Source organism: Sciurus vulgaris (assembly GCF_902686455.1).
Source record: "Sciurus vulgaris genome assembly, chromosome: 7".
In the NCBI taxonomy this organism is placed as follows: domain Eukaryota; kingdom Metazoa; phylum Chordata; class Mammalia; order Rodentia; family Sciuridae; genus Sciurus; species Sciurus vulgaris.
This window is the reverse complement of record NC_136467.1, coordinates 92,060,581-92,073,234: the sequence shown is the minus strand read 5'-3', so window position 1 is coordinate 92,073,234 and position 12,654 is coordinate 92,060,581. Positions and strand designations below refer to the sequence as shown.

At 32.5% G+C, this 12,654-nt stretch overlaps 1 protein-coding gene across 1 annotated transcript in view; it reads left to right on the top strand.

The window, feature by feature from the left end:
• COL19A1 (collagen type XIX alpha 1 chain) overlaps nucleotides 1-12,654 on the top strand; it is a 331,364-nt gene that overhangs the window by 10,525 nt on the left and 308,185 nt on the right. The window contains exon 2 of the mRNA XM_079146513.1: nucleotides 1,241-1,367. Coding sequence (XP_079002639.1) covers nucleotides 1,277-1,367 — 91 coding nt within the window. The 5' untranslated portion in view covers nucleotides 1,241-1,276. The remainder of the gene's footprint in view (nucleotides 1-1,240; nucleotides 1,368-12,654) is intronic.

Here is a 12,654-nt window from a genome sequence, read left to right as displayed (position 1 = left end):
TCTGTGTATATCAAGGGTATAATCAACAGAGTGAAAAAGAAACCCATGGAATAGGAGAAAATAATTACAAATCATAAATTTTTAAGTGATTAAAACCCAGAATACAAAAGATCACCTTCAACTTAACCACAAACAAACAACTGGTTTAAAAAAATAGGCAAAGGATTTGATTAGACATTTTTCCAAGGAAGATATACAAATGGCCAATAAACTCATGAAAAGACGTTTCACATCATTAACAATAGGAGGATGTAAATAAAAACAGTAGACAACATCTTATACCCATTAGTATGGTATCTATCAAAAAGAAGGTAAATAACAAGGGTTATGGAGAAAAACCCTTGTGCATTTTTGGAGGGAATGTAAAATGATCAGCTGTAATGGAAAAACAGCATGGTGATTCTTCAGAAAATTAAAACTAGAATTACCATGTGGTCCAGCAATTCTATGTCTGGGTACATATTCCAAAGAATTGAATGCAGGGACTCAGAGATTTTTCATGTTCACAGCAGTATAATTCACAACAGTCAAAAGATGGAAGCAACCCAAATGTCCAATAGTTAATGAATAAAATATTGAGTTTGCATACAACAGAGTATCTTTCCACCTACAATAAAAAGAAAGAAGAAAATTCTGACACATACTACAACACGGATGAACTTTTAGAACAGTATACTAAATTAAAGTCACAGAAAGTCAAAGAATGAATGATTCTCTTCCTATGAGGTACCTAGAGTAGTCAAACTCACAGAGGCAGAAGGAATGATAACAGGGAGAGGGGAATGAGAAGCTGTCATTTAATTGGTATAGAGTTTTAGTTTTGTAAGATGAAAAGCGTTGTGGAAATGGATGATAGTTATGGGTACAGAGCAATGTGAATGTACTTAATTCCACTAAGTTAAAAATAGCTTAGAATGTAAATTTTATGTGTATTTTACATAATTTTTTAAAGTAACAAAAATATGTCATTGTAAGTGGTATAGATTTAAAAACCATTTAAAAGAAGGGAAGAAGTTGTATCAAATTGATAAGTAACTACAAACTAACCTGAAAATATTTTCTAAGCTTTTTCATAAAGATTAGGTATGTATTGATATATTATATATAATTACATATATATTCATATATACTATTGTATAATTATATACAGTGTAAAAATCTACTATTTTCTCTTTGGTGATGATGATTTTCTGGATATGATAAAGCAGAATACAAATTTGAACTTTTTTTTTCATTGCAGATCCGTGGCCACTTGTTCACATGGTTTCAAGACACAATGAGGCGCACTGGCTCTTGGAAGCTTTGGCCTTGGGTGGCAGTGTTCCTGCTTCCTGCTTCTACTTCCGTGACTGTCAGGGACAAGCCAGGTATCCAAGCGACCTCTTTGCCCAATTGCCAAATGCTATTTATAGTCCTTAAATCATTTTTAAAAATCATTAAACAAATCTTGTTAAGGTTAAAGCAGTTATAGATTAGATCTACTAGTATATACTAAATAAGAATTTGTTGTTTTCCACCACTGACCTTCACATAATGCTTATTAGCTCATTTTTTATGTGCATATTGTACATAGAGCTATCCTTTCCTGTCATTGATATTTACAAATACAAATATATGCATATATGTCTGTATGTGCATATATATGATATCTGTATGTGCATATATATGATAATGTCTCTCCTTTTCCCCTTTAAGAATTTCTTGTTAAAATTAAAGTACAGAAACTCATCACTAATTATGATTAAAGAGAACATATTCTAATCTTAATTAGGAAAAGTGAAAAATAGAATAGGAAATGTAAATAAAAAGGTAGTTTAATTACATGTCAATTTTGTAGTATCTCAGATGAGAAAAATAAAAGGTTGACAGATCTTCAAAGTATCTTTCTAACTAAATAGACAATATTTATATTTGTAATTGTTAAGTTTATCAGTCTTCTCACAAATATTTCCAGAGGGCTTTGAGGCAATTTGAAACATTTACTTCTATCTGTGATTTTTACAATTAATTACTGTATGTAGCTAATTTGGAAGACTTTTCTTGAACATTGAGTACATTTAAATTAGAGTTCCTAGATGTACTTCATATTACAAACTGGAATTAGATGCATGGGAGAAGCCATTCACTAAGGAAAGAGAAATATTGCCTCCTCTTCCATGCAAAGGATCATGCAGCATGTGTTTTGATGATGAGCACATGTAGTGATGCACCCTAAGACTAAGTCTTACTGTGTTTATTCTTTTGAAGAGCTCTTTAATCATTTTTGCTAAACAGGGATAAACTCACTCTCATAGAGTTTGAGTTTAAGGCACCCATGAAATAAAAACAATCACTTATAAAGATGTAACAAATCTTAATTTTTCAGAGTTTCATGGAAGTTTTTATGATTTTTTCATTAACTTTGCAGAGGTCCATTTCCTAAAATAGTCCACATGAGAGTTTAGGTATTCTATTACTATATAAATGATATCCCGTGGCTATCATGTAATCCTGGGGGAAAATTCTTCCTTCATTGAGAAATAAATCAAAAGTGAGTCATAGCAACTACAGCCATGCTAAAATAAAACAAAACAAAACAAACAAAAAACAAACAAACATATAAAAAAAAAGGGGGGGGATACATAGGATAGGGGAGTTCATTCTCATAATGTTGCTACTCTTCTAAATTTATATGTCTTTAATGAACACTAAGATGTTTTGCAATTTAATCAGGGAGGGTAGGACTTTAGTTAGAAAGGAGAATGGATCTTTTGTTAGGACAGTTTTTAGGCACATGCTAGTTTGTGATAAAGTTTCTTGATGATAACAGTGATTTGAAAGGTCTACATAAATTGTTCAAGAATCACCTACAATATTGATTCCCCAGTTCCATTCAGAGATTCCTTTTGTGAAGGTTCAGCTAGGGTGGAATTCGGTAATTTATGTCTTTAATAAGTGCCCCAGGTGAAAAAATTTACTGAAATTTCATTTTTCTTTCTTCCCCTCCTCTTAGTTTATTACCTTTCATTATGCAACCAAGTTCCTTTTATCTTGCATTTAATTTTATTTTATCTTTTGTTATTTTAATTTGGTTTTGGCCTATAGTAAGTCTTATATTTTTAATGTAGGAAGAACACGTAACACTATATCTGCCGTTGTAACAGACTTTCAATGTACAATACAGTATTATCAAGCATAAGCACAGTGCTTACAGCATATCTGTAGAACCTAGTCATCTTACATAGACTGACTTCACTATTTTGGAATTCCCCTGAATGTTTTGCTTTTGCTGCAGTATCTCAGTTCTTTAAACAGGTTATATTGTTAGAATGAACTATCAAATGCATATATTCTGGTCCAATTGACTTTACCCAATTAATATATTCAAAAGATTTTCCTGAAAACGTGAAGTCAAAATTAATCTGAATTCAAACAAGATTCACAGAACATGTATCACTAAAGAAAATTAATAAAGAAAAAACTTGAGTTGATTTTAACCAGGCCAGTTGGTAGGAGATGTTCATGAAGCGATACATGCCAAACGTGCCTTGGAAATTTCTTCACTTCTAGTATCATTTGCCTTAATTGAAAATGCCAGTACAGCACTGTCCAAGGGATTATTGAAAAGTAAGACAGGCGGGGCATGGCCTGGCAGGGGCCTCTTCTTGTGTCTTGTGTCTTGTATCTGATTCACGATGCAAGGTTCCCATTTTAGTTTTCTCATGTGCAGACCTGTGCATGTGGTCACTAACCATTTACCGGAGGGAAGTGATTACATCTAAAAATAAAATATAACAAATCTGAGCGGGAGGCTAGGGTTTCAGCTCTGGAATCTGGGAAGTTGTCAACAGTTTACTGTTAAATCTAAATATATGAAAGATAAATTGAGTCTTTTCATTGCTCTACTTTAGTCCTATGTATAGTATGTTTAATGATTACTTGGAGTATTGTCCAAGGTGGGACAAAATTCAAGAGTAACGGAAGATTCAATAACAAATTTTAGAAACTCTGAGTTATTAAGATTTCCATCATTTCATCTTCATTTAGCAATTTTACTATTATTGCTGATATTATTGGAAAAGTTATATTTGTGTATTGTCATATTGCCAGTGAACTTTACCTTGAATGTGATAGTTTCAGCTTATTTAGCTGTGAAAGGAAGGTGAGGTAAAGAGATGTATTAAAATGCATAAAATGCTAGATAATCTTAACATTTGTTTTAATTAATTGCATAACTGTTTATTCTATGATTGAGACCTTTGTATCAAATACTTAGTTTCTTCTATTTTCCTCAATTTATTCTTAGGCTTAAGCACTAAATTATCTATAGAAGTGATAAAAAAAATACAGAAAACCAGAGTTAAGAAAACAGGTTAGAGATAACAGAATGCCATTTAAATAATAATTTTTTAATTTAAAGTTTCACATAAAATGTCAAGATAATTATTATAAACATGGGATCAAAGCCATAAACAGAAACCCTGTTGAGCTAGTTTTCTATTAATTATAAGAAAAAACTATTATTATGAAACATAACTTTTACTAATTGAAAGGTACCTTACTCTTAAAATAAGAAAAATTTGCTATCATATAGAGAATTTTGCATTTTTAAGAAATCCTAGTGTTTAGTATGGCACCAAGTAAAACTCCTAATGTTTACAAATATACTTTACAATTCCTAAATTTGGAAAATGGAAGAAAGCTTCACAATAATTAGATAAAGAAGATGACTCCTAACCAGGTATTTTCCTTTGAAGAAACAGTTTTGGATCAAAGATAAGCAGTGAGGTGCTTTTGTGATTTTCTGTGACCTCTCTGTTAATGTAGCTGTGTTTCCATTTTTTCTTGTTTGGTTTCCTTTTTTTCATATTGTTTTTGCTATATTCTGGGTCAATGCCCTTAGCTTATTTTTGTTAACCAAATTTTCTCCCAGCCTAGGCTATTAGAAATTCTTCTATCAGACTTATTGACCAAGTATCAAGTGCACTGGAGCCTGAGGGCAACTGGTGACAATGAAATGATAAAACCTGCATTCCCCTCTCTCCAATAAGTCTATTTTAACCTTTGACAGCATGAAAAACACCTAAAGGCTGTACTGTCTCCATTTATGAAAAGCAAACCAACAAACCAGTTCCATCCATGGTAAATGTTGCTCTTTACCTTCCCCAAGTGTAGTTTTCGGAGAGTGCTGTCATGATTTTTATCACTAATAATAGGTAAAGAAAACAAATTTTTTTTATGTGGGTTAGAGAATATTGACAAATAAAACTTCCATGCAAATAGGCAGATTTTATTGGGGTTTTACAAGTATACTAATTCCACATATATTATGTGTATTCCTATGCATATTGATGAGGAGAGAGATGTTGCAATTGCGCAGGGGATAGTGCTCACCCCTTTTCTCTTCTTGTCTTACACTTTCATCATCTCACCCATCCCCATGGATTTTTTTGTTTGTTTTTTAAATATTGTTTTAGATGTTGATGGACCTTTATTTTATTATTTATGTGTGGTACTGAGAATTGAACCCAGTGCCTCACACATGGTAGGCAAGCACTCTACCACTGAGCCACGACTCTAGCTCCTTTATGGCTTTAAATGTTATTTATATGTCAATCATTCCTAAATTTACTTCACAGCCTGGATCTCTCTTTTATGTTCCATACCCCTATTTCTTTCTTTTTTTGATAAATGATTTTTAATTGCCATATAATATTTTTACATATTTATGATGATGTGGTAATTTGATAAATGTATACGATGTATAATGATCAAACTGGGTAACTGGCATTTCCATATCCTTAAACATTTATTGTTTATTTGCATCACAAGTCTTTGAACTCCTACTTTCTAATGTTCTATAAAATTTGTAATAAATTTTCAACTATAGTTACCCTACTTGCTATAAAACATTGGCACTTGTTCCTCCTATGTAATAATATTTTAGTACCCATTTTTCAACTTTACCCTATCTCCTGGCCCCTTTACCCTTCATAGCCTTTAGTGATGACCTCAATGAAAACAACTTTTTTAAGCTTTAACATAAGAGCAAGAACATGCGGTATTTGTTCTCATTTAACAGTGTACTCCAGTTCCATCTGTATTGCCACCAATGGCAGGATTTCATGCTTCTTGGGCTGAATAAAATTGCACCTTCTCTGTATACACCACATTTGCTTTATCCATTCATCTGTCAATAGACAACTTGATTGATTCCGTATCTTGGCTAGTGAATAGTGCTATAATAAACATGGGAGTACAAGTATCTATTATTATTATTATTATTATTATTATTATTATTATTATTATTATTATTCTAGTGATTGAACCTAAGACCTCATGCATGCTGGGCAAACACTCTACCACTGAGAACTTTATTAGTTTTATTTTGAGACAGGTTCTCACTAAGTTGCCTAGGTTACCTCAAATTTACAATCTTCCTGCCTTATCCTCTTAAGTAGCTATTACAGGTGTGTACCATTTCAACTGGCTCAAGTATCTCTTTATGTAATTATTTCATTTCCTTTGGTTATATACTTAGTAATACAATAGTTGGAGCATATAGTAGTTCTATTTTTAGTTTTTTTAAGGAACCCCATTCTGTTTTCCATAAAGGCTATACTAACATCCCTAACAACAGTATAAGAGTTTTCTTTTTTCTGTATTTTTAAAAATACTTTTGGTGATAGCCAAGTAACTGGGGTGGAATGATCTTTCTTTATGGTTTTGATTTGCATTTCCCTGTTGATTAGCAGTGTTGAGCATTTTTTCATACACTTGTCGTTTTATGTCTTCTTTTTTATGTGCTTACTGTATTTAGGGTTTTTTATTGGTGCATTATAATTATACTTAATAATGGGATTGATTGTTATATATTCATACAGGCAAATAACATAATTTAATAAATTCAATTCCCCAGTACCTTCCCTTTCCCTCTTCTTCCTCATCCCAGTCTCCTTCCACTTCTCTACTGGTCTCTCTTTTATTTTCATGAGATGCCCTGTTTTTTTGTTTCCTTTTTTCTCCCGAGCATTCACAGATGAGAGAAAACACACCACCCTTGACTTTCTAAGTTTGGCTTATTTCACTTAATATAATGTTCTCAAGTTCCATCCATTTTCCCAAATGATATAATTTCTTTCTTCTTTATGGCTGAATAGCTACCATCTTTTTTTTATCCCTTCATCTGTTAGTGGACACCTAGACTGATTTCATAATTTTGCTATTGTGAATCATGCTACTATAAACATGGCTAGGAATGTATCACTAAAGCATGCCACCTTGAATTCTTTTGGATAAATTCTAAAGATGGTATAGCTGATAATATGGTGGTTCCATTCCTAGTCTTTTGAGGAACCTCCATACTGATCTCCAATCCCATTAACAGTGTTTAAGTGTTTCCTTTTCTTTACATCCTTGCCAGCATTTATTATTATTTGTATTCTTGATGACTGCCAGTATAACTGGAGTAAGATGAAATCTCAGTGTAATTTTGATTTGCATTTCCCTGATTGCTAAAGATGTTGAATGTATATTTTCTTTTGAAAAATTCAGATCACTTGCCTATTTTTAAATTAGATTATTTGATACTGTTGAGTTTTTTGAGTTCCTTGTATATTCCAGATATTAATTCCTTGTCAGTTGAATTGTTTGCAAATATTTTCTGTTATTCTGTATATTGCTTCTTTATTCTGTTGATGATTTTTTTCTGTGCAGAAGTTTGTTTTAATATAATCCCATATCCCTATTTCTAAACATCTATTCAATAACTTCACCATTTGGATTTCTCAATGGCATCTCAAGCTTAACACTTTTAACTCCTCCTCTATTCCACCATCGATTAATTTACTCCTTGCCAAATCTGCTATTGATTTCTCTGAGGGATTCACTTCAGTAAACTAAACCTTTATCCAGTTAAGCAAGACAACTCTCCCTCCTTCCTGTATTCAAGCCATTATCATGTCTTGTTAATTCTGGTATCTCAATTCCTCCCTACTTTTCCCAATCTTTACTATCCTCTCTTTAGTCTACACTGATATAATACTTAATCTTAGAGTTTGGGCAAGCAAGTAGAGTTGCCAGATAAACTCAGGACACCAAGCTAAACTTGAAATATAGGTAAACAACAAGTATGAATATGTCCTAAGGATTGCATGGTGCATTCTTACATGAAAAATATTTTTGTTATATAACCAACATTAAAATTTGATTGGGAATCTTGTGTTTTATTTTCTATGCTGTCAATTCTACATGATGTTAGGGGAGGAGGAGTTATTTTATCCTACAGAGTGGTCAGGGAAGGCTGCCCTCATGTGGGGACATTTAAGGAGAGACATGAAGGCAACGAGAGAGTAAGACAATGAACACCTAGAAAGCAGCACCAAGGCCTGGAGGCAGAGGAGTGCTCAGCCCGTGGTAGAAAGAGCAGGATAAGCTAGGGAACCAGAGTCACGGGGCAGGGGGTTGCGGGGGCTACTGAGAAACTGATTTTTTGTGTGTGTATTGTCAAAAATTTGATGTCTGAAACTCAATCTTGAAGGCCAGACCTTGGACTCTGGTAAAGTAAGACAAAGTGTCTTAAGAGACCTCTTGGAAAACTATCAGTCATTGCCATTGCCCAGTACTATTATTCCCAGATAATATACAAATGGTCAGACTTCCAAATTTATATTTTGTAGTATCTCTCAGCAAACCTTAATTCATAGTTAATTGAATACCATAATATTTGTCTACTTTTTGCTCTCCTTAACTATGAGAAATACATTCCAAGACCCCCAGTGGATGCCTGAAACCATGGACATAACTGAACCTGATACATACTATGCTTTTCCTTTACATAAATACCTGTGATAAGGTTTAATAAATTAGGAGCAAAATATCAGTAACAATAACTAATAATAAAATTGAACAATTATAACAACATACTCCAAAAATTATTTAAAGCTTAAGAAGTATTTATTTCTGGATTTTTTAATTTAATATTTTCAGATCACAATTCACCTCAAATTGACCTCACAGAAATTAAAAACTTGGTTAAGGGACTACTGTGATGTGTTATTTATAAAATATTATTAAAGTACAAATGTGTAGAGGTATGTACATTTTAGCAAATTTAAAATGAAACTTTATCTTTGCTAGATTACCTGTTTTCTTTTTCTGCAATCAGTAAAGTGGCATATAAATAGTAAAAATAACATTAGGAACCATCAAGAAAGCATAAAGAGTGAAATACAACCTGTTTATATTTATTTTTTACCATCTTCACAAATCTTTGGTTTTCTTCCTTTGTCTTATAGAGCACAAGGAATGACCTCACTTCTGGGCTGTTCCTAAGGTCAGAGCCCCTTAAACCCAGAGTCACAGAAGGTGACTAGCCCATTTTCATTGTGAGCATCAGCAACATTCATAAATCTTTTAGGTATTATTTCAGTTGGAAATAATAAAAATTGAAAGAATAGATTTTAGTTGGTATTAACTATCTGAGAGCAGAAAGGGAACTCAATGTACTTTCTGTGAATAATAAGAATGAAAGTGAAAAAAAAGAATTTTAACATGCTATCGGTGAATACTGTATTAAACTGAAGACGTTTATGTATAACTAGGTATAGAAAATGCTAGAACATTGATAAGAAGAATATGTATCAAAAGATGTGCAGAAGTTTTTTAGTTTGATGCAATTCCATTTGTCTACTTTTGCTTTTGTTTCCTCTGCTTTCCTTGTCTTCTCCAAAAATTCTTGTCTGTTATCCCATTAATATGAACATTTTTTATGTTTCTATGTATCAGTTAAAAATTAATTTAGAAAAAAGATGTGATCTCATCTCATGATAGAGGAAATTGTACCAGAAGGCAAAATCATAGTACAAGGATTTAAAGATTAGGGGGAAAGGTGATTTTGTGTGTGTGTGTGTGTGTGTGTAGATGTGTATGGAAGGGAGATTTATTTTTCCAGCAGGTGTTTAAAAAAAAGATGGGCAAAACAGAATGAAGAGTTTCTTAGGTATCCTATTATTCAACATGTATTTTTGAGAAGAAATGTTGAAAATAGAAGAAATAAGTTGGTTTATAGGAAACATGTTGTGTTTCAACCCTGACATAAAATGACGGCCATGTGATCTGCTTCCTTTGGATGACAAAAGGATTTTAATTTTTGGAAGGAGGGCTCAAAAACTAAAAAGAATTATGTCTTCTCTTTGTAGGTAATTAACTAAAACCATGGACTACACAAATCTGATATAGCTGCCTAGCATTCTGTTTCCTTTGGCTCTGTTTAATACCCCTCCAGTCCTGTAAATTTTCCAAAGAAGAAAAGTGGGTCTGACAGTCATTAACGTCTTAGCAGGAATTTTTTAAAGACATTTGTATTTGCTTTTGAAAAAAGAATCTGTTGATCAGGATTCTCTAAGCAGTACATTTTTTGGAGTAAAATTTTAGATATTACTTTTGAAATATTGTAGAGGACTTTTAAAGAAACACTACTACAGTGCTTGATCTCTGTCTACCTGACACAATATTTGCATATTTGAATCTTACCTATAAACGGTTAAGGTACATGTTACATTTACTTTAAACTGTGCTTTACTTTATGTTAAAATGAGTATGTAAACAAATTAGCATATCCAACTTGTGATAGCCACTTCCTGGCCTTGCTACTTTATGCAATGCATTCATCAAATTTCAGACATTCAGATTATTGTGCCTTAAATCTTAAGTTACAAATAATTAACATTTAGTTTTAAGTTGTTCTGCTCAACTTTTCACAACAAAGCATGTTCTAAAGATATGAAATAGCATTTGATTTTAATAATCTTAAGACTTTTAATGGAGAAATACATAAATATGACTGGAAATGTTGAATTCCATTCATTTCAAAGTGGCAGGTTTATTTCATTGACTTCATCATATATTCACTAAATCCTTGGAAGAATTTAAATAAGACATACTGTTTCCAAATTGGAAATAGGCCAACTTACCTCCCCCTCATTAGGAAAGTGTCACAGTGGCAAGTTCCTTTCTGCTGTCTTAAGAGTTGTTTGCCAATCATCTACTAAGACATACATATATGGTAAAGACTTTAATCTTATTTGTTATAGTCATTCTTGGCCATAATAAAAATTTAATCAGAACTTAGAATTTTTGTTTATTTTATAAGAATAACATTTAGCTTCAAGTATTTTCTTATAGAATGCTGTTTTCTTCTTTTGTTGAAGTGTTACTTATACACACTAAAGTCAACAAATGTTAAGTCCATAGTGCAATGAGTTTTTACATATGTATTTATAGATCTCTTTAACTATCACTCAGATTAAAATTGAGAACTCTTCTAGAATCTCAAAAGCTTCTCTGTATTTGCTCCCAGTTGGCCAGTTGACACCCCACCACTGTAACCCCCGCTCTGACAGATTAGTTATGCAGTCTTTGCACTTCATATAGATGGAATTAGGCAGCACATATCTTGGGAGTAATGATAATTTTTTTCTACTTAATGTTGTATTTGGGAGATTCATCCAGTTGCTGCATATATCATTAGTTCATTCTATTTTTATTGCAATACAATTTATTGTTGTATACACCAACCTCTTACTGATGAAATGTTGGGCTGTTTCCAGTTTTAGACTATTATGAATAATGCCACCATGAATATCTTATCTAAAAGGGTCATTTACATTCATTATTTGCTGTCATTTCTCTTGGGTCATTGAATTTCCAAGTCATAGAGTTCATGTGTATGTAGCCTTTGTAAATACTGCTGAACAGTTTTCTGAAGTGGTTGTAGTAATTTCTACTTTCACAAGCAGTTCAGGGAAGTTATTGTTTTAGTGAAGAGATATGTACATAGATATTGCTGAAAATGTCTACTTCCATTCATTCCTCATCACATCCTCATCAGGACTTGATGCTATTAGTTCTTTGATTTCAACCATTTAATGGTATCTCTTTGGTGGTTTTACTCTATATTCTTTGTTTACTAATGCTATCGAGTACCTTTTCAGATGTAGGTTGGCAATTTGAATGTTATTTCCTGAAGTGCTTAAGCTTTTGCACATATTTAAAATAAGCATTTCAATATTTTTCTTATTGATTTGTGGGAGCTCACTGCATATTCTAGATATGATGCTCTACTGAGTATATATGTTCCAAATACCTGCTCCTGGGGGCTATGGCTTGTCATTTTACTTTTCTAATGTCTTGGTTTTGTTATTGTTGTTTGACACCAGGGATTGAACCCAGGGGCACTTAACCACTGAGCCACATCCCCAGCCCTCTTCTAATATCTTTTGATTAATAAAGATTTTAATTTTAATGATTAAATAATTTTAATCATTCATCTTTTCTTTTGTAATGCTTCCTATGTTCCTTTCAAAAAATCTTTGCTACAAGTTTGTGAAGATTTACTACTCTACCTCCATCTGCTTTATTGTCTTAGTTTCATCTTCATGATCATCTCTAATTAATTTCTGTGCATGGTGTGAAGCAAGGATCAAAATTCAGTGGGTTTCTGTATGTATCTCTTTGATCATCACCATTGATTGAAAAGACCATCCTTTTCCCACTGAATTGCAATGGTTGTTTTGTAGTAAATAAGGAGACTATATGTACATAGATATTTTAACCCTCTAGTCTGTTTCATTGATGTATTTTTTTATATGTATATCAACACCACATACTAAAAAT